General features: G+C 40.8%; 2 protein-coding genes across 4 annotated transcripts; one reads left to right on the top strand and one right to left on the bottom strand.

The window, feature by feature from the left end:
• Positions 1-322: 322 nt before the first annotated feature.
• On the top strand, positions 323-8,951 carry ATP5MF (ATP synthase membrane subunit f). The gene is made up of 4 exons (XM_074205711.1): positions 323-421; positions 7,487-7,606; positions 8,337-8,453; positions 8,783-8,951. Exons 1-4 carry the CDS (start codon positions 409-411, stop codon positions 8,809-8,811), a joined length of 279 nt encoding a protein of 92 aa, XP_074061812.1. The 5' UTR covers positions 323-408; the 3' UTR covers positions 8,812-8,951.
• On the bottom strand, positions 6,381-24,774 carry CPSF4 (cleavage and polyadenylation specific factor 4). 3 transcript variants are annotated; one of them, XM_074205707.1, is made up of 8 exons: positions 24,548-24,774; positions 20,277-20,327; positions 19,352-19,504; positions 17,796-17,891; positions 16,088-16,181; positions 14,424-14,496; positions 12,639-12,731; positions 6,381-11,327 (listed from the first exon to the last, which is right to left on the bottom strand). In XM_074205707.1, exons 1-8 carry the CDS (start codon positions 24,648-24,650, stop codon positions 11,259-11,261), a joined length of 732 nt encoding a protein of 243 aa, XP_074061808.1. In that variant the 5' UTR covers positions 24,651-24,774; the 3' UTR covers positions 6,381-11,258. The 3 variants fall into 3 exon arrangements, with proteins under 3 accessions (XP_074061808.1, XP_074061807.1, XP_074061806.1); XM_074205706.1 differs by having other exon boundaries at positions 6,382-11,327; positions 12,639-12,734; XM_074205705.1 differs by having other exon boundaries at positions 7,885-11,327; positions 12,639-12,809; positions 24,548-24,772.
• Between the last annotated feature and the right edge of the window lie 99 nt (positions 24,775-24,873).

Below are 24,873 nucleotides of genomic sequence, written 5' to 3'. Positions count from 1 at the left end.
CATCACATTCAATTTGGAGCAATGTACAACATGGAAACAATGTAAAGACTGGCAAATTGCCTTCTGTGGGGTGGGGGGAGGGAAGTAAGATTAGGGGAAAAATTCTAAAACTCAAATAAAATCTTTAATAAAAAAATAAAGACTTGCTTTTTCCAATTCAAAAGAATTTCAACTGAAGGCAATGGAATTAATGTTTCACATTCTTCTCATTTAAATTCTTGAATTTTCTTGATCCCGCCCCACGGGTACGGGATGTTCTTATTGCCCGCTTTCCCTCCCCATCATGGCGCGCGCGCCGCCCCTTGCCCCGCCTCCCGTGAGCCTCTGCTTCCTTCCCAGCTGCCCCGGCTCTCTTTCCCAGCAGCCCCCGCGCGGTGTCCTAGACTTGTCGGACTTTTAGCTGGCAAGATGTCCTCCCAGCGTGAGTGATCGGCCCCGGGGAGGCCGGGAGAAGGCGCCCGGCTGCCCCGGCCCGAGGCCGGGGGTGGGGGTGGGGGAGGTGTCGGGGAGCTGCGGAAGGTGGTGGGGGGCTCGGGAAGGAGGGAGGGCGCGCCGGCCGCCACTGCCCTCTGATGGGGCCTTGGCGCGGGGCCGGGGCCGGGGCCGGGGCCGGGGCCGGGGCGGGAGAGCGGGCCGGCGGCAAGGGGCCGCGTGGGCAGAGCCCGGGTCTGCTGGAGGCGGCCCCAGAGGAGAGGGCCCCGGAGGAGAGGGCCCCGGAGGAGAGGGCCCCGGAGGAGAGGGCCCCGGAGGAGGGCGGGAGGCCCGGGGCCCCGCAGCGCGTGCCACTGCCCGCCGCTGGGGGCCTCCCTCTAGGCCCCGGCGCCCCCTTTTACCATCACCCCGGGTCCCCTGGTCCTGCTGAAGGCCCACCTTGTGCCGAAGCCTTCCCTGACCCCCCCCCACCCCGTTGCCTTGGTGCCACCACTCTGCTGACCTTCACCTTGAGATGCCCAATATGTAAAGGTTTCGCCTTGTGCCCCCTTTAGCCCGAGAGTTCCTGAGAAGAGGGGTTCCTTTGTATGCACAGCCCGTAGCACGGATCTTATAATTTAATAAATAGTTGATGACCGGCTGATTAAGTGATTGTAAGGCAGCGCCAGAGGACTTGGGTCTTTGACACTCAACCTGTGTGACCTTGAGTCATCAAGCATTTGTTAAGAGTCTGCTATATGGGGGGGCACCGGCCCTGGAGTCAGGAGGACCTGAGTTCAGATCCGGCCTCAGACACTTAGTAATTACCTAGCTGTGGGGCCTTGGGCAAGCCACTTAACCCCACTGCCTAAAAAAAGAAAAAAGTCTGTTACATGTTTCAGGCACTGTGCTAAGTAATGGGGAATACATGGGAGGGTTTCAAAAAACCTGTCCTAATCTAACCACATTCAATGACTATGAACCCACAGCATCATCTTAATAAATAGTACATGGCTGAGGCTGGAGTTGAACTCAGATCTTCCAGAATAGATAGGTGACCCAGTGAACAGGGTACCCGTTTTGGAGTCAGGAAATTCAAATCTAACCTCAGTAGATAGTAAGTGGGCAAGAAGACCATGATTCAGGGAGGTGATGCCAGGACAAGCACATGAATTGATTTAGGAAGCTGTGCTAAGTCACCAGTCACTCTCAGCCATCTAGGTCCCATGGCCAAATTTGAATTAGAATGACTGGAAACAACCTTGGGCAGTCAGGGTTGATTGACTTGCCCAAAGTCACACAGCTAATAAGTGTCAGGGGTTGTATTTGAACTCAGGTTCTCCTGATTCCAGGGCAGGCACTCTACCCAGGGCACCACCTAGGTGACACTGGGCAAGTCACTTAATCTCATGTAAAATATATACAAGTATAAGGATAGTGGTGGTGTACAGGCATACTTAAAGAGTTCTTGACCCCATTTGAGTTTTCTTGGCAAAGATAACCAAGGCAAAGTGGAAATGACTTGCCCAGGGACACACAATCAGATTTGAACATAGAAAGCTGTTTTTCTGATTCTAGGCCAGATATTCTATTCCCTGCACCACCTAGCTGTTCTAGAAGAAAGGAAGGATTAGAAAAGGCTTTTTTCAGGTTTTTGCTAGGCAATGGGGTTAAATGGCTTGCCCAAGGCCACACAGCTAGGTAATTATTAAGTGTCTGAGGCCAGATTTGAACCAAGGTCCTCGTGACTCCAGGGCCAGTGGTCTATCCACCGCGCCACCTAGCTGCTGGGAAAAGGCTTTTCAGGGAAGTTGGGATTGAAAACAGGGAAACCAAAAAAAAAGCTGGGAAAAGAATTCTTGGCATAGGGGACAGAGGCTGGAGATGGAATGTGAGAATGAGCAAGGAGGCTAATGTCATTGAATTTTAGATGGGAGTAAAATATAAGAAGACTGGAAAGGAAGGAAGGGGCCAGATTACAACGAGTTATATTTAATCCAGTAAACTAATGGGAGAGTTAGTAAAGTTCATTAAATAGGGGATCCAGGACCTTAAATTCTCAAAGCCCCAGTTTTCTCACATGTAAAATAAGGGAGGTTTGAACCAAATAATCTCTAAAGTCCCTTCCAGCTTTAAGTCTACCATCCTATAGTGCTGTGAGCTGCTGGAGTTTAAGGAAGTTTGTTAGGAAAAGCTGTCCTTTGGGAAGGAATACATTGGTTCTTTTTGGCCTCATAAGACAGAACTAGTTTGAAAAAGTTGAAGTTGCAAATGGACAAATTTGAAATAGAAAAACTAGGGCAGCTAGGTGGCACAGTGGATAGAGCATCAGCCTGAATTCAAATTCAGCCTCAGACACTTAATAATTGCCTAGCTGTGTGACTTTGGGCAAGTTACTTAACCCTATTACCTTAAATAAATGAAAAAGGAAAAACAGCTAGCTATTTAGCAGTGGTTCCATTCCTCTCCATGGAAAAGGCTAGATTATTACTTGTCTAATTGGGCTAGGTTTGTTGGCAACTGAGGTTCCTTCAATACTTGAGAATCTGTGGTTCTGCACTTTGAAATTCATTAGAAAATTTTTTCCAACACTTTTACTTGAGACCCTATGTGTTTTGACACACAAGAGCATTCAAACTCTTAACTATTTGACTTTGACCAACTAAGTCTCTTCTCTGGGCCTCAGATTCCTCACCTGCAAAATGAATTAGACTGTCCATCTCACAAACCTTATGTCTTTGAAATCATTTGGTCTGGAGCTGCCCCAGCAACTGCAGGCAGAACTCAAAAATTCATTAAATCTAGGAACTTTTTAAAGGTGAATCAATTGTTTGATCAAATACAGCAGGCAAATGATGTTAATAAATATCCAAATGACCCTTGGCAGAAAAAAGGTTCCCCACTCCTGAACTAGTTGATCTCATCTCCAGCATTCTGTGAGACAAAAGAATTAAGGATCATAGATCTTCGGGGAGAAGGGACCTGGTTAGATTTACCAGTTATATTAGTAAAATGTAAAATGTAATTTCCTTGGAGGTGTTATTTTTTTGTGTTTGTAATCCTTGGCACAATGACTGGCATTTAGTACTAGCTTGTTGTTGAAACTGGCAAGTTTAATCAAATTGAGTATAGAGAACAGAAATGCCCTAATTATTAGGACATATATACTTTATACAATTGAGAAACAACTTTTTTAACAGTTTTTTTTTTTGTTTTTAGTAGGCAATGGGGTGAAGTAACTTGCCCAAGGTCACACAGCTAGGCAATTATTAAGTATCTGAGGTCATATTTGAACTCACCTACTCCTGACTCCAGGGTCGGTGCTCCATCCACTGCACCACCTAGCTGCCCCATTTTTCTAAACTTTATAAGGTGTAATAGGAAAAAGGAAAAAGGAGCTGATAGTTGTAGGTATCCATGCTGAGGGACTATTTCCCTGTCCATTCTCAACTGCTCAGAATAGTAGGTAGACTCTAATTACTGGAATCATTCTATTAACAAGTATTGTTATTGCATAACTGATAGGTCCAGCATTGAGCACTGGGGATAAAACTACATTCTAATGGGAGAATACTAACTCCCTATATGGGTATGTGCCAGGTAATGTAGAAGGGAAGCTCTAGAGTCTGGAGGCCCGTTAAGGGCCTGCTGCAGAAGGTATTGCCCGAACTGAGCCCCAGTTCTAGAGATAGTCTGTATGAGGGGTCAGAGAAAGGAAAGAGAACAGCAACCATGTGAGTGAACTATAAAGTATGAGGAGAGAAATTGTTAAGAGACTTTATTTTTGATATTAGGAGTAATAGGAGTATATTGAAGTTTATTGGAGGGTGGGGAGTGACATAGACCTGCCCTTGCATTAGATTCAGGAAAATTAGACCTTATTGTCCTTGTGTATGAAAAGTAAGGTTTCAGGGGTGGCTAGGTGGCGCAGTAGATAGAGCACCAGCCCTGGAGTCTTAAGTACCTGAGTTCAAATCCGACCTCAGGCACTTAATAATTATCTGGCTGTGTGGCCTTGGGCAAGCCACTTAACACCATTTGGCCTTGCAAAAACCTTTTTTTTTTAAAGGTTTCCTTCCTTAAATGTTAATTTGCTGTCTACTTTGTTCTCATACTATTATCTTTCCTTTTAGTCATTATTATTAGAATTTTCTCTTTCCATTAAAATGTAAGCTTCTTAGGGATAGTTTACTATACCTAACCGAGTGCCTCCTAGTAGGTTTTTAATAAATATATTGAATTAAATTTTAAAATTTATTTTCTTGGCAATATTCCTTTTATCTCACAAATATAGAAAAAAGTATAAAATATCTTAATAAAAATTAATCGCATTCTTCAAGGTCTATTTAAATGGATAAATTGTCAGGAATAAAATGGACTTAAAATTATTTGGATTTTAGATTGCCAGTCTAGAATAAAGCTTGGCTATTGGTAGCCTTCCTGCTCATCCTACCTAAATTCTGTTTTTAACATAAATCTTGTTTTAAGTCTAAATTTTGCACATGCCACTTGCAGATGAGGTTCAGCAAAAGTTTTTTTTCTTAACTATAAAGAGGTTTTCAAGTATATACATATATTGAACTTTTTGCAAACATGGAAATAGGTCAGGTATGTTTTTAGGGGATAATACTGTTAAGAAATGTTAAGTAATGGTTTAAAATTTGGAACTTTAGACTTATTCTTATCAAACTTTTAGATTAGACTCACAGAAACTATAGCAATATATGGCAGGGAAAGTCGTGCATAGTTGACAGACTTATGCCTTTATTAGAAAGACAGCCTGGTGCATTAGAGTACTGGACTTGTAGTTAGGAAGAATTCAGTTTAAATCCTGCCTCTAATACTTATTAATTATATGGTCCTAAGCAAATCACTTAACCTCTAAAATTATTGATTTCTTGTTATCCTTATAAAGATCAAAATAGCTACATGAACTGATTGTGCCATTGAAAAATTAGAAGAGAATTAGATAAGTACCTTTGATAGCTACACCCAGGGAGGAATTCTTAACCAACTAAGTAGAGGAACAATCAAAAAAGATTAAGTAGATAAATTTAATAATGTGAATTAGAAAATTTTTTACACAAAATCAATACAATCAAGATAAGAAGGGGAGGCATTGAATCAGATATCTCAGATAAGGACTGATATCCAGGATATATGGGGAACTAGCAAAATTATTCAAGACCAAGAACCACTCCTCAGTGATAAATGGATCAGAGGATAGGAAAAATGGTCCTTTTCCAAAGAAGTATTGTAAATTATTAACAGCCATATGAAAGATTGCTTCAGATCTCTTATAAGAAATGCATATCACACTACCAACCCAGCAAATTGGCAAAAGTGATAAAAATGTGACAAAAATAGAAAAGTCAATGTCAGGTATCCTAATACACTCTTGGTAGAACTGTGAGTAAACATTTTTGAAAAGCAATTTGGAATTATGCTCTAAGAAAGAAAATGAAAATTTCAGTAGGTATTTGACCCAGAGATCCCATTATTAGGCATATACCTACTAAGGCATACTGAGAAAGAAGAGTCCTATATTCCTCAAAATATTTAGAGCAATACTATTCTTAATAACAAAGAACTGGAAATTATGTAGTTGCCATATAGATTTAGGGAAATGATACATACTGTTTGGCTAGTTTATTAAAAATAAAATTGCCTCCTTAAGATAGTTCTTTGTTATAAAAGAAGCCTAGTTAGGCTATTAAAGAGTAATATATTTAGAAATGAAAATGGTGATTACACGAGATAATAAAATTTAAGTAAGTTATTAGCAAAACACCAGCAAAATTAATTTACCAATTTAGTCTTATACCAGTCAGTCTATCAAAGGGATACTTTATATATAGAGAAAGCTCGATAAAATAATAGCAAAATTATTTGGAGAAACAAAAGAACTAGTATATCAAGTAAAACAGTGAAAAAAGTAAGAATGAAGGGATATGAGGAAAATAGCATTTTTAGACCTCAGTATTAGTAATTATAAAAAAATTATTTGGTACTAATTTTTAAAAAAAATAGATCAGATTACACAGTGGGATAAACTATACATGGAAAAATTTTTAAAAATTGAACTCGGTGATAAATGTTCAATAAATATAAATTAGCTGTGTAAGAACTTTTTATGTGACAAGGATTAATGGGAAAGTTGGACACTGGTCTGGCAGAAATAAGATTTGCAGTTGGCTCCAATTTAAAGACAGGCAAACTGAGACTGAATAAGAAAATATTTTTCCAAGCAGTAATTATGTTGCTTAAAGAGCTGAAAACTTTAGCAATGTGGAAAACTACATCACCTATGGGAGATCCCTATAGCTAAGATCTTTAGGTAAGAGCAAACTGTTTTACTGAAATTTCTATCTTTCCTGTCATCTTTCATTCTTTTTTTTTTTAGTTTTTAGTTTTTAGTTTTTTTTGCAAGGCAAATGGGGTTAAGTGGCTTACCCAAGGCCACACAGCTAGGTAATTATGAAGTGTCTGAGACCAGATTTGAACCCAGGTACTCCTGACTTCAGGGCTGGTGCTTTATCCACTATGCCACCTAGCAGCCCCATCTTTCATTTTCTTTCAACCAAGTTGTTGACTTTATAAATGGTACTTCAACTAATTAATCCTCTTTGAATAAATAAAAAGGAAAGTTTCGTAAATCAAGGGAAGCTCAGAACCACTTAGTAAAAGTACCCCTGGTAACTTGTCTTCCAATTAAAGAAAAATATTGAAAACGAGGCAAATAATTCTAAATTTCTATTATCCCAAATCCGATTTCAAATCTACATCTGTTGATTTTTCAAATCAGGGGTCACTGGGTTAGCTGATTGCCCAAAGTTTGGATTTAGTTTGTCATTGCACTACTTGAGTTAATTTATAATTTTGGTATTGTATAGACACAATTCCTTAATGGAACTTTACATTTAATTGTTTAAAAGTGTAATTTTTCTATTAGTGGTTGACTTACGTGACCGAATGCTTAGAGGACCTTGTAATGCTAATAATGTTTTATTGGACAAGATTACATTTTTGAAAGAATGTCTGTTGGGGGTTTTTTTGTTTTGTTTTTTTTTGTCAGCTCCACTTTCAGCATCACTTAGAGAACAAAGATTCCTAGATGTCAAACTGCAGCAGCTACCAGCCTGGATAATGAAACGTGATTTTTCTCCTAGTGGAATTATCAAAGCTTTTCGTAGAGGTTTGTAAATTTTAACATATTTGTATATACCTGACAATTTATATCATTAGTGAGGGAACTATAATTTGTATATGTATATAGATCTAAGTAATTAAGAATTTATTTGCACAAATAGACAAATTAATTATTTGAAAGGTTGGTTCATTTCCATTTTTGACTCTACTGAAGCCTCCAGATAGTCACTGACTTGACCAGGGTCACACACAAATGGTAAATTGGAGAGACTCAAATCCAGATTCTTCAACTCCAAATGCAGTGCTCTCTACTCTCATTGCTATGTGGCCTTGGACAAGTGACTGCCTGGCTCTGGGCCTCTTTTCTCATCAGTAAAAAGAGAGTTGATTCTAAGTAGAAGGATTCTCAAATCCAAGCCTTTTGCCTTCAAGTCAGGCACTGGGTCAATAATAGACCAATAGTTTTACAAAGCTTCAGTTTTAAAAGGAAATAGTTTACCATTCATTGTAGGTGTAAAAAAATTATTTAAGGAACAGAAGATAATTATGTGACGTAAAGCTTCGTAAAAATGCCAGCTATTGTTGGTGTTCACTATTTTATAATATAGCTATTTCCTCATCTATACTAGCATATACTATACTTTCAAGAGTGACTAACCTGAAGCTTATCCCTGATCTTTGCAGTTCTCCGTAGTATTTGATATGGAGTGAATGAGACTTTAATTGTAGGAAGGAGTTACGTATGATAAACACACTTTGCCCGTCTTTGTCCTCAGGTTATGATTCATATTTTAATAAGTACATTGATGTGAAGAAAGGTGGGATTGGTGGTGTTTCTATGGTACTTGCTGCTTACATCCTGCTCAATTACTGTGCAGCTTACAAGGAACTTAGTGAGTATACTTTCTGTGGGTCTTTTAATATTGAGAAGTGATCTTTGCTAGATGCCACATTTGTCTTAAACTGAATTTACCATCTGAACAGCTTACCATTTTCATCCAATTCTAACTGTTCTTTTAAAAGCTGAAATAGCTAGGGCTGCAAACTGTGTAGATTGGACATTACTTTATTTTTCTAGTTCATATCTGATTTGTTTGAAAATATCTGTCAACCTAAAGCCCTTGATTGTTTAAACCCCTAAAAAGGCTCCCCCCGAAAAGAAAGTATTGTTTTAAATTAACATGAATAGAAAAGGTAATTTCTTTTTTTAATATAATTTCAGAACATGAACGTAGACGAAAATACCACTGAAAATTCAAGACATTTCAGATGATGAATTTTATGCCTAAGCTTAAGAGAATTTTGCAATTGTAACTCTTCTTGGTGAACATCACTTGATGTACTGATAACTAGGGCCAAATAACCAACATTAAAGGATGTATTTAAACCTGCATAGTGTTTGACTTTGACTATATGGCAATATATGTTCATTGGTGCTTTCACTACAAAAATGGTGCAACTTTGTAATCAGAGAGACTCCTTGAAAAAATTGGGAGTTGCTGCCTGTTCCATCTGTTTGTTTTGATGCATATAAAAATCCATTATGAAGTTGAAACAAAAAGATGGGAATCAAGAGGGGTACCATATCACCATGTTCACAAAATTCATGATTTAACTTAGAAATTTATGGTAGATAATTTGATACAGTTATAGGGGAAGAAATACTTTGAGTCGTGACAGCTGCCAAGTGATTTTTCTAAAGTACACTTTGATCATGTTGTTGCCCTCCTGTATAAACTCCAATAGTTCCCTATAGCTTCTAGGAACTAAATAGAAACAAACTTTTCTAGTTTAACTTCAAAAGCCTTTCATGGCTTTTCAACCTTATTGTATATTTCCCCCTTTCTATACCAGACACTCGTTAACCCAGTCAAATTGACTTTGTTTCTCTCTTTTTTTTTTTTTTTTTAAGATTTTTGCAAGGCAATGGGGTTAAGTGGCTTGCCCAAGGCCACACAGCTACGTAATTATTGTCTGAGGCCAGATTTTAACTCAGGGACTCCTGACTCCAGGTCCAGTGCTCTGTCCACTGCCCCACCTAGCTGACCCTAGTTTTATTTTTTTTAATTTTAATTTTATTTATGTAAGGCAATGGGGTTAAATGACTTGCCCAAGGTCACACAGGCAATTATTAAGTGTCTGAGACCATTTTTGAACTCTGGTCCTCCTGACTCCACAGTAAGTGCTCCATGGCCTTGTTTCTTATCACACATTCAGAGCACCCTATCACTTGTCTCCTCCACCTTTGCACTGGCTGCCCCAGCTGCCCCCCCATTCCATTTATTCACCCTTTACCTCTTAGAATCCCTTGTTTCTTTTAAAACTCTGCCTAAGGGAAACCTTGTAGACTTTTCAAATTCTGCCACAGCTACTTGTATTTCTTTTCACATTTGCTTATTTACACCTCTTCCCTGATTGAGAGTGTTTGATTTTGGCCTCTGTATTCCCAGCTATTAGCAGGGCCTAATGCACATTGACTGGTGGATTAAATGATAAAATTTTACAAACTGGTAAATACAAATCTGAAAGAGTAAGTTTTGAGCAAAGCAACATACTTCAATAAATATGAAGGGAAATGCAGAAAGGAGAAAAAGAAGGAAGAAATATAGGCTTGACCTTTCTAAAGATAGCTAACTAAATACATCAAAATACTTTAACTTATAACATGTAAATATGTACTATGATACAAGAAAAATCTGTAAGAATAAATTTGTCTACCCCATTTACATTAGCTGCTGTAAAATACCATCTTACAAAGCAATAATTTTTTAAAAAGGCTTTAATCAAAATCATAAAAATTGTTGCAGTTAAACTTTCATAGGCCCATTTTTCCCTGAAAAAATGTATTTGATAGTTTCACAGAGTTTCAACAGCACATTCAATCAACTGCAAGGTGGATTCCTTCACATTTCAATAGTACCTAAGCAAGGAGGTATAATACAACATTAAGCATAACATACATACAGGTAAGAAAACATTTTTTTTTTGTCAACCAAGTCATCAATTAAAACAGATAACCTGTGGCTCTGACTGGTCTCCTTTAAGTTTATACTCAATGTTGTCAAATTAAACTGACATCTCAATAGAAATATACTCTAATCCAAATGAGCACCTCTGACTCAGACTTTGTAATCCTTCCTTTGAATGGCTGTTTACTTCTTGCTGTTTGGACCAGCATGAGGCAAAAACCAAGTTTCCTATAAGGGCTGACTACTGTATCAAAGGCATTCCTTCCGAATTCAGCAGAAAGCCAGGTTTGAGTGACTTAAGGGACCCTATCTTCTTACCCAGGTCACTCAGGTCACTGACTCAGGTCAGAGACCAAAGAAGGCCACTTGTCTTTCAAATACATCACTTAACAACCAAGCCTTTAACAAATGGGCTTGTTAGGGTCAATGACAGGCATGTGATACCAGCTGAGGGCATCACCCTCAGAGGCACCAAATAGCATATTTCTTTTTAAAAATAAAACAAAATGATAGGGAAACTAGCAACCCCTAACCCTCAAAAAATTTTTAGGGAAAAAAAAAACCCTTCAGCCAGCCTCTAACCCTAGTTTTGTCAACATTGGCATTAAACAATTAAGTCACATATCCAAAGGATGGTGGTGAGATGAGCTCTCCCCAGCACAATAGTAATGGGGGATGAAAATGGCTCCTCAGACGACTGTTCTTTGAACTGTCTTTGGCTCGCACACATCATTGTCCACTGAGAAAAGCCAAGTGTCCTTTGGTGCATCTGTTGGCATAATGTCCTTTTTCGCCACACTGGAAACAGTGAGAAGAAAGAATATTTTCAAATTCTTACGTTTCAAATTCAAACAGGATGATTTAAATATTTTTAGACTTTTTCCAATAGGAAAGGAAGTTTAGAAGGGATAGAATGGTAGAGGGAAAGTCCCAAACATCATGGGAAATATTTGAGGAGATGAAGTTTCATAGTAGACAAAACCAAGAACCTGTGGGATCTGTTCCTACCTCTATTACCTTCTGTAGGATGGGCCGACTTACCTGAGGCCCAGGAGACCAAATCAAAAAGTTCTTGGCTGGATAAGATGGGGAAGAGACTATAAAATGTGAGGAGCCACCAGGGACTGAAAAAAAAAAAGACTCAATAGATGTTGACCTGATGGTGGCCCAAGAACAGGTCCTCTCCACAAATTGGTAAAGTTAGCTCTTTAGCTGAAGGAAAGCCATGGCTGTGGTCATGGTCTGTCTGGGATGTGAGGCAGAGGGGGAATCTCCCTCCCCAAACTATTTTATCTTAAATAAGAAGCTTAGTTCTTGCTGAACCTTAACTACTAAATACCACTAAATAACTACCATATTATACTGTTTACAATCCCTGATCTGGGTCCCTGCAGTCAATGACTTTCCACTGTAAAAAGGATGGAAATAAGAATTAGGAGATGCTTGCATGAATGAGCCTGTAAGAGTCACAATTCATGGGTTCACTAATTTGTGGATTATTGAGGGGCTCATGTTCACTCTTGTCCCCCTTTTATCACTACCACCAGACCTTTTTTTTTTTAATGAATCAGATCTGGTCAAGTCATTGCTCTTTTTAACTCTTCTACCAAGTAAAGTGCAACACCGGAAGCTGGCGCAACAGATTTGCCAATCTGGTACCGCATTGACTAACTCATACTGCTTCCCCACTGCCCCCAAAGAGACTACACTTTCCTGGTTCTATACCTTGTGTTTACTCACTGTACCTCTTCTTCCTCCATTTACTAAATTCTTGCCAATCTTTAGTTTGTCATTACTTTGCTGACAGAACCTTAAATAATTTACTTCCTTCCCCTATAGGAATCTCAAGTTTCCTAATCTGTACAAGGTAGGGGTTGAAGGTGAGCTCTTTAAGGCCTCTCTAATTTCTACCATGGTTCTATGAATCAAAACAAATCCATTTGGGCCAAGTAGTAAGGGGACCATCAATAATCCTCACATTTGAATGTTTTAAGCAGAGTCATGTTAATGCTATCCCCATAATTCCTGATAAACTAAAGCACCTACATTTCCCAAGTATGCTCAAGTCACTTATTCTCTTCCCCCAACCAAACATCCAGTCTTCCTTACCTTGTAACAAGTGACCTGCTCCAACGGCCGGGGTCCCCTGTTCCCCACGTTGTTGTTTTGAGACTGCATGACCCCAATGACCTGCGGGGTTCTCTGCTGATTGGGAGAAGAGTTCTGACTCGTTAACTGGATCAAGGAGGACGACCTTTGTAATGGTGGATTGTTATTTTGCTGGAAAGAGTTACACAACACGGTTTTACTGAGGAAAACGCGTGCACATGTACTTTTCAAAGGGGGGGAGGGAAGGGTTAAAAAGGATGGGACTTCTCCAAGGCTGAAGCCAGCAGGGAGAAGGATTTCCTCTGCTATCAGACTTAGTGGAGCAGGCAAAAGAAAAAAAAAGGGGAAAAACCCAATGAAATGAGTTTCTCAACCACACACACACAAAAAAATAAATAAATAAAATCACCACACCCAAAAAGCCAGACAAAAGAGATCTCCAGGACAAATTAGGATATCTTAAATTATTTCCAGAGTTCTAGTTTTAAATGGATATTATATTGAAATTTATATGATATAAGAGGAAAGAAGATAGGGATGGGGAGGTTACCACTAAATTACTGTGCAACCTCAGGTTATTCATAACCATCTCTGGGGGCTTCTGGGTTTCTTTTTTAACCTATAAAATGAAAGGGTTTTTTAGTAAAAGATCCCTCAAGTTCTAACGTTTTATAGTTCTATACTAACAGTGTTTTTGACCAGGGCTCTATATGAAAATTCCTTATCTCTGTTAAGTCACCTGAAGGGTATGATGGGGCCCTGGGGGAAGAATGCTTAAAAAAGCATGGATCTCTGACAGTAAATTCTTGGATCGGTTCTGAGCATGTTATGCATAAGGAATTCCAGCATTAGAAAAGTCATCCAGGCCATTCACCCACTGGAATAAGTATCCCTAAGCCAAGGATCACAATTTTTTCCCCAATGAGGAAAAAATGATTTCTAAATCTAATGCTACAAGAAAGGGAATACTGAGAGTGCAGATTATGAATAAAGGTGGATGCAGTCAGCCAACTTCTCAGATATCCTAAAAGCTGTAAATAGAGGGTATGTCGGCAGCAAGACTCAAACTGGAGAACAACCAGATTAAGATTTCAAGATCAAAGGTGCTTATCAACCTGTGGAGACCTATGCCTTAAGCCATCCTGGCCAAATCTCCATGCAAATATGAAAAGATCTCCACAGAAGGTTATTTCACAACTTTCCTTGGTTCCAATAGCAAAACCACTGTCCTATTACCCTCATACACACACTATTAGAAAGTTGAACAAGTCTTGTTATTTTCTATCACATTCTCAGACTAGATGAGGGGAAAATGTGAGTCGAAAATCAGTTCTTTATGTTTCTTAATCTTATCCTGTCTCCTCTATGTTCTTTCACTGGTGCCACTGAGTTCTCTAACAAACTCTGGCATCTCAGTTCTTTCTCTTTTCAGTTGGGATTACACGTTTTCCAGGCCTAGACATAAAAGCCAAGGCAAAGATTAAAATTTAGCCCTTATTGAGATTGCTCCCATTAAAACAATCCCAACCCACAACATTTCAGTTCTGGAAGATAATCCAGAAGGTTTAAACTCTAGAAACTGGTTGATGAAAACCTGAAAACTTTATTTATCTAACTTTCACCCTCTTCCTCTCAATTTAAAATGCCTAAACCCTACAAATACTAAGATTGAGGAATAAGATGTTTCCTTCATTTTCTCATGAAGTAGTTTCTAAAATCTCATCTGAAGCTGATTTTGAGGAGACAATGCTGCTATCCTGGAGTAGGAAGTGAAGAGTACGGTACCTTTGCCTGAGGCTGTGTCTGTTGAGGCAGGGGTGGCTGTTCTGTGGTCCCCATGGGCAATTCAAATCGAGGGCTGGTTAGCAGGCACAAATATAGAGACAGAAAAATAAACAATTCAGTCCTAAAGCTTGGATCTTTGACCAGTCCCATCAATGGGGGTCACCATAATCTACTCTTTTTCCCTGTCTGCCAAGATGTTCAAGTACATTAGGAGAAGCCATATGACAACATCTATGCCCCTCCTACAATTCCTTCAAGTTCTACCTCCATGGATGACTTTCCACAGATCTCCCTATCCTTAAACCTCCCACTAATTATCTAATTTATCTCACTCACTAAGCATTTACTGCTTTTATATATATAAAATCTCCCTTCACTGCCTATATTGTAATAAGGTTCTTGAATTCAAGAACTGCCCTCTTTTTTGTATCTTCCCCAAAACCTAACACAAAACCTTACATGTAATTTGGTTCCATGGTATAGTGTAAAAAGCATTTAAAACCAGCAGAATCTTGGGCTGAAATCCCACAAGACAAGAAACTATCTATGTGAGTAGGGGCAAGGGTTTGATGAGTTTAAATTTCTTCATCTGAAAACTAGAAAGGCAAAAAAAAAAAGTTATCGTAAGGATCAAATAATGTGTGAAGAGTGTGTGAGTGCAAAACACTATACAAATATCAGCTATTGTTTTGTTCAGTCCTTTACAAATCCTTTTGGTTGACACCCACTTAGCAGAGAGATTATAGATCCACTTCAACAAATCACAGGGTGTCAGTATTACTACCTTATTAGGGAAATGGAGAAACTGGCGGGGAGGGAGGACAGTGAATAGGGAAGATGCCTCCAGTCACTGTCACGCTGAAAGAATACCTGGGAATCAATTCTGTGGTTCTAAAGACCAATATCTTACCTAAGCACCCAGGAACAATAAGGTTCTGAAAAATTTTACTGACTCACTCTATCCCCAAAAGAACTTTATTAAAAATGTGAAGGTAAAATTTTGTTTTCAGTACCATGACCCTCCTCTCTCAAAAGTCCAGCCCCAGTAGTGCTCCATGTTCTATAATCTACTAGCAAGAACTCAAAAACAGTCTTAATATGTACCTCCCTCCTCCCCTCTCTTGTAGAAGCAGGAAACTATGAGGGTGTAAAAGATATAGACAAATACTAATATACTGATTGGTATTGCTGAGCTGTATTTTTCCTCTTGGGAGTAAAGTGAAGAGAAGAGATACTACCATGACAGGCATGAAAATCCTTCAAGTTTCCCCAAGAAAGACCACTGTTAATGGCTAAAGTATCTGAACCAAAGATGTCTGATCTAAACTAGCTTTCTCTCTAATATTTAGGCATAGTTCGTTTCACATACTTTCCTGGGAGATCTAAAAAGTTACACAACTTCTTAGACTGTAGCAGTGAGCTCCCAGACAATTAGGACTTTGGGTAATCTGTTCAATGACCACTTGTCAGGAATTTTGTAAGGGGGGATGCTCAGCAAAGTTGAATGGAATCAACTCTGAGTTCCAGTGATTTAGCCAAGATTCTGGAATTCTCTCTCCATGATCAGTTTTAATTCAGACAAGTAAAATTTCAGTCTAAACTGGGCTTTGACTATTGAATCAAGACATGTAAGGGAGAGGGGATGAAGATGAGAAAATACTCACTGCATGAATTTACAGGAAGGCCCTTCTGGACAAAATCCGACAAGATAATTCACACAAATGACTCTCCTGGTGTGCCTGTGCCTGCAGAGGGGACCTGAAAAAATTAAGTAGGATAGAGTCCTACATTCCTCAAAGTAAAAACTGAGGTGCTCCCAAGACCAGGGCCAGCCTGAGAAAGACCCTAAATAAGTCTCACTGAACATCAGTTTTCAACACAGATGAGTTTTGGTTAAAAACACATCAAGGCTAGGCTTGAAAAAAGAAGGGAATGAAACATCCAAAGGGCATGCCACATATGGAAGAGGAAAGCAACCAACGTGGACTATCTTAAGCTACTTGTGCTCATTTTATGGGCCTAAGCAATTTGAGCCCTTCGTAAGTTTTTTCAACTGCCCGAGCAATACCTGGTCATCTGCCTAATTCATTTCAATTCAATTAGCATTTACTAAGTTCTATTCTAGATCATGAATAATACAGACATCAAATGAAAATCAAGTCCTTTCCCTCAAGGAGCTTCCATTCTGCTAGGGCAGAGGTTCTTAACTTCTCTGCATTTCAAATGATTGGTTTTCTTTGTAATCTTATGTATTTTATTTTATATATCTAAAATTTATTTCTAAAAGGATACATGACACAAAAAATTAAGAATCACTGAACCAAGTGGATACAATATTTAAACAAATAAATATAATTTGAGGAGGGAGAGAGCACAGAAAATCAGAAGGTTCAGGAAAGACTTCCTGTAGGAAGTGACTCCAGAGTTGAGCTTTTAAGGAAGCCAATGAATGAGAGATAGTAGTAAGGAGAGATGTGCCCTAGGGAGAAGGATTGGTACTAAAGCATGGAAAGCAAAAGGGGAAAGCCAAGCAAGGTCAGGAACAGCAAATAGGGTCAGTTGGGCTGAAGGGTAAAATTCATGAAGCAAAGTAATAGAAAAAGAAATATGGAAAAATAACTACAGTTAACCAGTAAAGGGCTTTAAATACCTAGCGAGGAAATTTGTATTTTATTCTGGAGACAACAGAGAGTTAACAAAGATTCTTAAGCAAGAAAGTGACATGGACAGACTTCTGTTTCAGAAAGACAATTTGGACAGTTATGTGGAGGACAGATCAGAGAGGGAAGAAGTTGAAAGCAGGGAAACCAATAGGGCCTATTACAATAATTAGACAGGCCTGAACCAGGCTGGTAGCCATGAATGTAGAAAAAAATTAGAATTAACAAGACTTAACAATTGCCTGAAAATAGGAGAATGAGAGAGATTTCAGAGTCCAGGATGACACTGAGGTTGTAAACTTGAGTGACAGGTAGAATACCTCTGACAAGGATGAATTCCAAAAGGGTGAAATAGAACCAAACTCAAAAGCTATATATCCCCAAACTGATCATTGGGAGTTAGGGAAGGATGCTAAAGATGATCACTGTCACTTGCTGTTCAGCTGTATTGATGTCGGGTGTAAATGAATGAGTCTGGTTCTAAGGTCTGAATTGGAAGCCCAAGGTTTTAGCCATCACCTTTGTGCACCGCCACTGCCCACCCCACCCCCACCTCCCCAGCATGTGATGCCAAGTGCTACTGTTAACTCTAAAATCTCCTTGCTTTCCCTTAGACCAGGTTAATTCACCAAACAGCAGAGGACAGATTAGGGCAAAGGATGCTACCTTTTTTTCCTTTTCCAAAAAAAGGCTTATATCTTCATAAACTTACCATGTTTACAGAAGCCTCGGTCATACCAAGGGCAATCTTTGATCTTGGATTCCGGGTCAATGTGGAGAAAGGGACATTCTTTGTTACTGCACTCCCCTAAACAGAAGCCCAAACACAAACAAGTCAGATGACTCAAAATCAGAGAGGAAAGGAGAAAGAACTACAAATGGAAAAGGACTGATGAGTACTTCAGAACAATCAAAGTTGGTTTGCAAAAGAGCATAAACCAAGGTCTGTCTCTCTTAACAGACCTACTCTTTGTTTCCATAAACATGAACCCTCATACTTCACCTCAGATCTATGTTCCCATACTCATTATATGAGGTAGAAAGAAAGGTTTCCAAACATCTGCTGCAGCTTCACTGCCTTTAAGCTGGAACCCCTGGTTCCCTTAATAGAAGGGACTCAGGACATGTGGTCAATGCTCAAATAGAAGGCAAGAACTTAGAACTCCTAGATCCAATTTCCATCTGTTACCACTTTGTACTTTTTCACCATTGTGAAAGAAGACAGAGTATTATAGTGCCTTTGAAAAAATTATCATCATCAATAACCTATAATTTTTTGGAGTCTATGTCTCTTCAGGCACTGTAATACATAAATAATTCACATTTAATGGGTACTTCCTCCTTTGATGATAAGTTTTAAAACCTCATAAGGACTCCATATGACTGAGCTGACATTTAGATGGCTATACCACAGCTTTCCAAACCCAAAGCTGGGCCATCAGTGGGAGAAGAAAAGGAAAAGAAAGCTTTTATGAAGATTTCTTCATTTTAATAGGATTCCATTAGCCCTGATCTTTCAGCTCATACCCTGCCAACAATAGAAACTATACTTGGAAAAGCCACCTCTGGAAGCAGTTTCATATACCTGTAAAATATTCCTCTACCAAATCCCCAGTGGCAGCCCAGAATACTGTATATTCTCAATAGCACCTGGCAACTATCTTTATGGGCTATGGCAATTATGGTGAACTATGATCTACCTTTGAATACTTGGTACTAGTTGTCATTTCAGCATTTTTTCAAGTACTAGGAGGACTCACTCTTCTATTCAATGGCAACAAGACTTCATGTTCTTGGCTACAAGTCAAGTATTCTGAGTATACATATAATCTTTAAGGTCTTCCAAAGTCTTTTCAGGTATTTAGACACCTGAAACTGACCCTCAAGTGGAAGGGGGAAAAAAAAAAAAGCAAAGAACTGCCTAGGTCCAATTAATTGCTGATTCAGAAAAATGAGGTTTAATGGTAGTGGAAGACACTAGTATTAACAAAGAACGATAACCCACAGAATGGTTACCCGGGTTGGCAAGGCACTAGTTAAGTTTCAACTACAAAGCTGGAGATACAAGGAAGTGAGAATTAAGGATAGACCTAGACCTGGTACACTGAGGCATTAACCTTTCTGATTCAGTTCTCCCACCAACAGCTACTCCAAAAGGCTACTGAAGTCCATGCTGTTTTGAGAGGGGGGAAGGTTCAAAGACACACAGAATCAATGGGAGGCTGAGTGGCCTTGGGCTCCTGTGCCTAGCCTGGCCACACCCTTTACCGAATTTGGAGTAGAAGTAACACTCAGGCATCTTGGTCATATCATACTCATGCAGGAATTCGCACTGGTCTCCTTTCTTGCACAATCCTCGAAGCCAGTGTTTGCACACAACAGTCTTCTCGCCACTAATGTGACGGAATGGACACATCCCTCCTGCCAAATGAGATCAAGACATTAATGGGGTGCACTCATACAATGTACCCTCCTCCACTTCTAGCCAACACAGTGACCCAAGGACAATGCTAGAAGATTCTAAAGGAGGTCTAAGTTTGTTAGAATCAAAGTACTATAGGGTTTACATACCCATCTCCTTTCAATTATTCCTCAAATGATCTTGGTATGCAGGAGGGAGGGGCCAGTGGATCAGGACAAGTCAGAGAGTCTGGTCCTGTTATTAAGTCACTTGAGCAAGTCCCTTAACTTTTGGGTCTTATTTTTGTCATTAAACAAGTGAAAGCACTTGGAAGAAAACAAGATGCTATCTAAGTGGGTGGGTATCAGGATTTTGCCAATGAGTAATACTGTATTAAATAAGATAGAACTCTTTCCATATAACAAGAAAGGTTACCCATCAGCATTCAGTACCTAAAGACCAAGTCAAATTCTCCATCTACTTCAAGTCAGAAAACTTGTTCAGTTCAGTCAGGGTGTCCTCAGTTATACCCCATATTTTAGGATTAGTGGCCTGCCTCTTAGAGAAGGGTAAAAGGTCTTGACAAATCAGAACCAGATCCAATCCCTTATATACTCAATCATTCAGGAAACCAGAATGCAGATGGCAAAAAAAAAATATGTACAAGAGATTGCATCACCTGCTTATTTTTGTCATCTTGCCACATGTGTACCTCAATCCTTGCCATGCCTACCTCAGAGACAGACCAAACCTGGGGACAGGGAAATGGCCCAGGACCTTCAGAATCCTTACCTTTTCCACAGGCAGCTTTCAAAAAAAATTCACAGACAGCAGCCCCCGACTCTGTGAAGAGAGATGCAATATACTGTTTATCTAACAATATGTCAAAGGTCATTTGACATGTTGTCTCTTTACATCTAAAAACCCTATGAAATCACTTCTCATTCACTCCTCATTCCCCTTGGAATAAAGATTCCAGTTATCTAATGGAGAGGTAATCTTTCTCCATGCCACTTCAAAGTCTCTCCATTCATCCTTGACTCTAATCTCTTCCCATTTCCTCTAGCATACTTCCCCAGCATCATTCCCCCTCTCTTTAATCTCTCTCTCTCCATACTTGCTGCCTACACCCCTACTCAAGTCTCCCCATTATTAAAAAACTCTAAATTGATCTTAACATTCCCTCTAATTATCATCCTATGACCCCTATCTTAAACAGCCAGATTCCTAGACAAAGCTATCTAGTATGTTGTCTCCATTTCCTTTCCTCTCAGTTCTCTATGGTTTTGCAAACTGGTTCCTGGTCTCATCACTCAAATGAAAATGCTCTCTCTAAAACTACCATTGATCTCTTCATTACAAAAACCAACGTTTTTTTTTCTCAATCTTGCAGTCTCATGATCTCTCTTTACAGCATCAGTCACATGACCATAGGTAATGTCTTTCTGGGTAGTAAAGACATTGCTTTCTTTTGGTTTTTCTCCTATCTGACTACAATCTGTGTCCTTTGTTGAAACATTTATATTCCACCTTCAACTGTAATTCAACTATAGGGTCCTTAAGAGATCTCTTAAGGAATTTTCATGTATTTAATTATCACCTCTTTGTAAATGAATCCTAGATCAATATAACTAGCCCCATTCCCTTTTCTGAGCTCCAGTCCTGCATCAACAACTCTCTCTCCTAAACATTTCAAAATAGACATCCAGAAAATATCTCCATCATTTACAAACAGAACTCATAATCTTTCCCTCCCAATCTCACTTCTTTCTAAACTTCCATACTCCTGTTGAGAACACCACCACCCTTCTGGTCACCCAGGTTCTCAGGACCGGTAACACTACCTCACACCTCTCAGCCAAATATTGCCAATTCATCCAGCACATCTGCCCTTTCTCTTAACTCAGAAGACTACCAGCTTTAATTCAGGATCTCCCCAGGTCTGTTCAGACCACTTCAATAGCCTCCCAAATGGTCGCTGTGCCTCAAGTCTCTCCCTTCTCCAAATTATCTTCCACAAAGTTACCAAAATCACATTCCTAACATCCAAGTCCAACCTCTAGCACTCTCATAATTCCAGAGCTTCAGGTTATATAACCTCTAGAATGAAACACAAACACCTCCATCAGGCACCCTTTCACAATCTGACTCCAAACTACCTTTCCAGACTTATTATATATAACTCCTCTTCATGTATTCTATACTCCAGCCAAAATGGCTTTCTCACTATCTTGAACTACAGTGCACTTTTTTATACCTTTGCAGACTGCCCCCCCCACCCAGAATGCACTCTGCTCTCCCCTTTGCCTTAGAATCCCTTGTTCCCTTCAAAACTCAGCTTATGTTGCCTTCTGTGTCTTTCTTGATCCCCTCAGAAGCCTAGTACTTTTTCACAAAATTATTTTTGATTTACTTTGTATGTACTTTGTCTAAATGTGCTTGCTGGGAGATAGAAGTGGCAACTTTCATTTCTGTCTTTATATCCCCAGATAATGTTGACATTTCATTTTCTTCCCTTTCACACACACACTCTCTATTCTAGTCCACAATTGGCCTTCTACAGCTGGTCCCTGTATAAGACACTCCATTTCCTATTTCTATGACCTTAAACAGAAGGTGACCCATGCCTTCTCACTTCTCTGCCTAGCTGAATCCCTCATTCCCTTCCAAGAGAGTCCAGGTGTCCCCACTTGAAACTGAAAGCGGTCTCTTTCATTAGTGAAGTGCTCTGAATATCAGGAAGTTTTTCTATATATTGAGCTCATATCTATCTCTCTGTAACCGGAGTTCATTGTCCTCCTAACAACCTAGACTGCTTTTCTTTCCAAACTTCAAAGTCTTTTTGAAACAGACTTCAATTCCAAAGGCATTCTGAAGCTTTTTTAAAAGAAACGCTTAGATGTTCAGACATTTTGCTTTGAGGACTTTTTTTTTAAGTATCAACAAAAAAGTGATCCAGAAATTTAAAATTCAAAAGTTAAAGATTAAAGCTGCCACCTTCCATCAAGACTGAAGGTTATATTTGAGATTAAGACTAGCATTCTAAACCTCACAAAGTTTCTCATCCACTTCCTCTGATTGAGGGCCAACCTTTAGAGTCTGAAGCATTCACAGGTTTCACACAAAGGGTACCACGGTCTGAATTTGGGAATTAAGATATAATTTAGACAGTGTGATAAATCTTAGTCAAGTATTAGCAATGGTCTTTAACAAGCAATACATATTTGGGAAGTTTACTATTTTCAAGAAGGTCCTTTGCTAAACACAGAAGGGGTGGGGGGAAGTGTAAGACCTGATCCCTGTTCTAGAGAAATTCATAATCTAGATAGGGAGAAGAGATTTGTTCCAGATAAATATAAAAATAACAACATCAGATAGCTGATAAATAACATAAATAACAAGTCCTGTAGGACCTCAGAGCAAGAATCAGTCCATCCAAGTTAAGAATGGCTCTACAAGTTCTTAAACTAAATTTGGGCATGTGTAGAGAAAAAATAAAGGTTTCTTTTGTTCATTTGTTTGGTTTAGAAATGAAGGAGGAATAGAAAATACAGATCTTCTATATAACTAGCCCTATATGAAAAAGAGATGTATTTGGTACTTCCTGCTGCTCCTCAATTCTCTGCTTTGCTGTCCACAGTAAGAAGAAAAGCTGCCCTGCCCAGAACCTGGTTACTGAAATATCTCACTCAAAAACTTCAGTGCAATTCCAAGTGTGTACATCATGGACTTAAGAGGATTTCAGAATTGGAAGAGGATTCAAAGGTCATCTAGTCCAACCTGTACTTTACCAGGAATCTCCCTCCATCACATCCCCCAAAAGTCACCATCTTTGAAGCCTCTGTTTGAAAACATCCAGTCCATTGGGAACTTGCTACTTTCTGGCCCAACCTGTTCAATCATTACAGAGTTTTTCTTTATAAAGGCTGAATCTACCAGTGCAGCTTCTGCAAACTCATTGTTCCTAGTTCTGGATCTTTCTTCCAAATGAAAAACCCTCAAATATTTGGAAGTCTGCTATCTGTGTTCAAAGTCTTTTCTAGTCCAATTCCTTCCACCAGAGTTCCTTCGCCAATTCTCACTGGTCATCCTCTTCTGGTTAAATTCTAATCGTCTCCTTCCTAAAATGTGATGCACATAATTGAACAAAATAACTCTGATCTGATCCATCATCGGCAGAATGCTTTTAACTTAATCACTGAACATTTAAGAAGAGCCCCCTTACTAAGCGTTCCACGGTGCTAATGGGTGGAAGGCATCATGCAAACTATATACAAGACAAATGGGAAGTAATTCACAGAGGGAAGACGCTGGAATTAAGAGGGGCCGGGAAGGGATTTTAGTGAGACTGAAGTGCAGGACTCTGCTGGATTCTCAACAGCTCTAATTTAATCCTGGAAACGCCTCTTGACGTTGCGGAGAACTCTCGGCCGCTACAGAAGGCAGAGCCGTTCGGGCTGTAGCGCCCTGCTGCTGCCACTTCTCGGCTAGCCGTGACCCGGGCAGGCGCACCACCCATGGGATGCCCATGAACAGGAGCCGATGCCACTCAGGCGAGTCCCGGCGGGGCTGCCGCGCGTGAAGGGCCGCTCCCGCTGCCCCGGGGGCCAATCAGAGCCGCCGCAGTCCCTCTCCCCGCAGCGCCAACCTTTCAAACACTAGCACTGGCCTCCGGGCGGCACCTCCTCGGGTCTTTTCTTCTCTGGCGTTAAGTCCCCGCTTCCGAGGGGTTTGGGAGGCTCCGGGCTCCCGGGGCTGGCCGGCGCGCCGGGCCCACGGGGCTCGGGCGGCTGGAGTGGGAGGAGGAAGGGGACCCGGCGGGGAGGGGAGGGTGGGAAGCGGGGCGCCGGCGCTGGCGGAGGGCCACCTCGGGGCCAGCTGGGCTCCGTCACGCGGGAGGGGCCGCTGCGCTACGCACGGATCCCCGGGAGGCCCGGGTCCAGGCCCCGGCTCGGGGCCCTCCCCGGCCGCGCTGTCAGGCGGGGGCCCGAGGCCCGGCCACAAGCGGGGCCCGCCGCGGGGGGGAGGAGGGAGGGTCGGGTCGGCCCCGGGGCCCCACTCACTGTCCATGCCCGGGAAGGGCAGCGGCTGCGCCCCCAGCTGCTGCTCCACCGCGATCTCCAGATCGAACTTGATGTGGTCCACGCTCGCGATGAGCTCCTGCATCGTGGCGGCCGGCCTGGACCCGCCCGGCCCGGATCCTCCTCCGCCTCCTCGTCCCCTAGGCAGCCCGGGGCCTGCGCCCGGCGCGGCCCGGCCCGGCCCGCGCTCTCTGTCGGCCGCCGCCGCCGCCGCCTCCTCCTCCTCGGCCCGGGGCCGGCGCGCCACCCCGCCCCCTCCCCGCCGCTCTTCTCACCCCAACCCGCCCCGCCCCCCGCGGGATGCCGGG

The sequence above is a fragment of the Macrotis lagotis genome, chromosome X (genome assembly GCF_037893015.1).
Source record: "Macrotis lagotis isolate mMagLag1 chromosome X, bilby.v1.9.chrom.fasta, whole genome shotgun sequence".
In the NCBI taxonomy this organism is placed as follows: Eukaryota; Metazoa; Chordata; class Mammalia; order Peramelemorphia; family Peramelidae; genus Macrotis; species Macrotis lagotis.
The sequence above is the reverse complement of the archived record's forward strand: the minus strand, read 5'-3'. Positions and strand labels throughout refer to the sequence as shown.

Bases quoted from the DNA above. Each gene is read 5' to 3' on its own strand.
- ATP5MF (XM_074205711.1), top strand. The intron at 7,607-8,336 runs GTTTGTAAATTT...CTTTGTCCTCAG, and splicing joins TATCAAAGCTTTTCGTAGAG to GTTATGATTCATATTTTAAT. The intron at 8,454-8,782 runs GTGAGTATACTT...ATATAATTTCAG, and splicing joins TGCAGCTTACAAGGAACTTA to AACATGAACGTAGACGAAAA.
- CPSF4 (XM_074205705.1), bottom strand. From the start codon at position 24,650: ATGCAGGAGCTCATCGCGAGCGTGGACCACATCAAGTTCGATCTGGAG. The intron at 17,892-19,351 runs GTAAAGGGTGTG...GCTTCTGTTTAG, and splicing joins TTACTTCTACTCCAAATTCG to GGGAGTGCAGTAACAAAGAA. The intron at 11,328-12,638 runs GTAAGGAAGACT...CACTGTTTCCAG, and splicing joins AGCAGGTCACTTGTTACAAG to TGTGGCGAAAAAGGACATTA.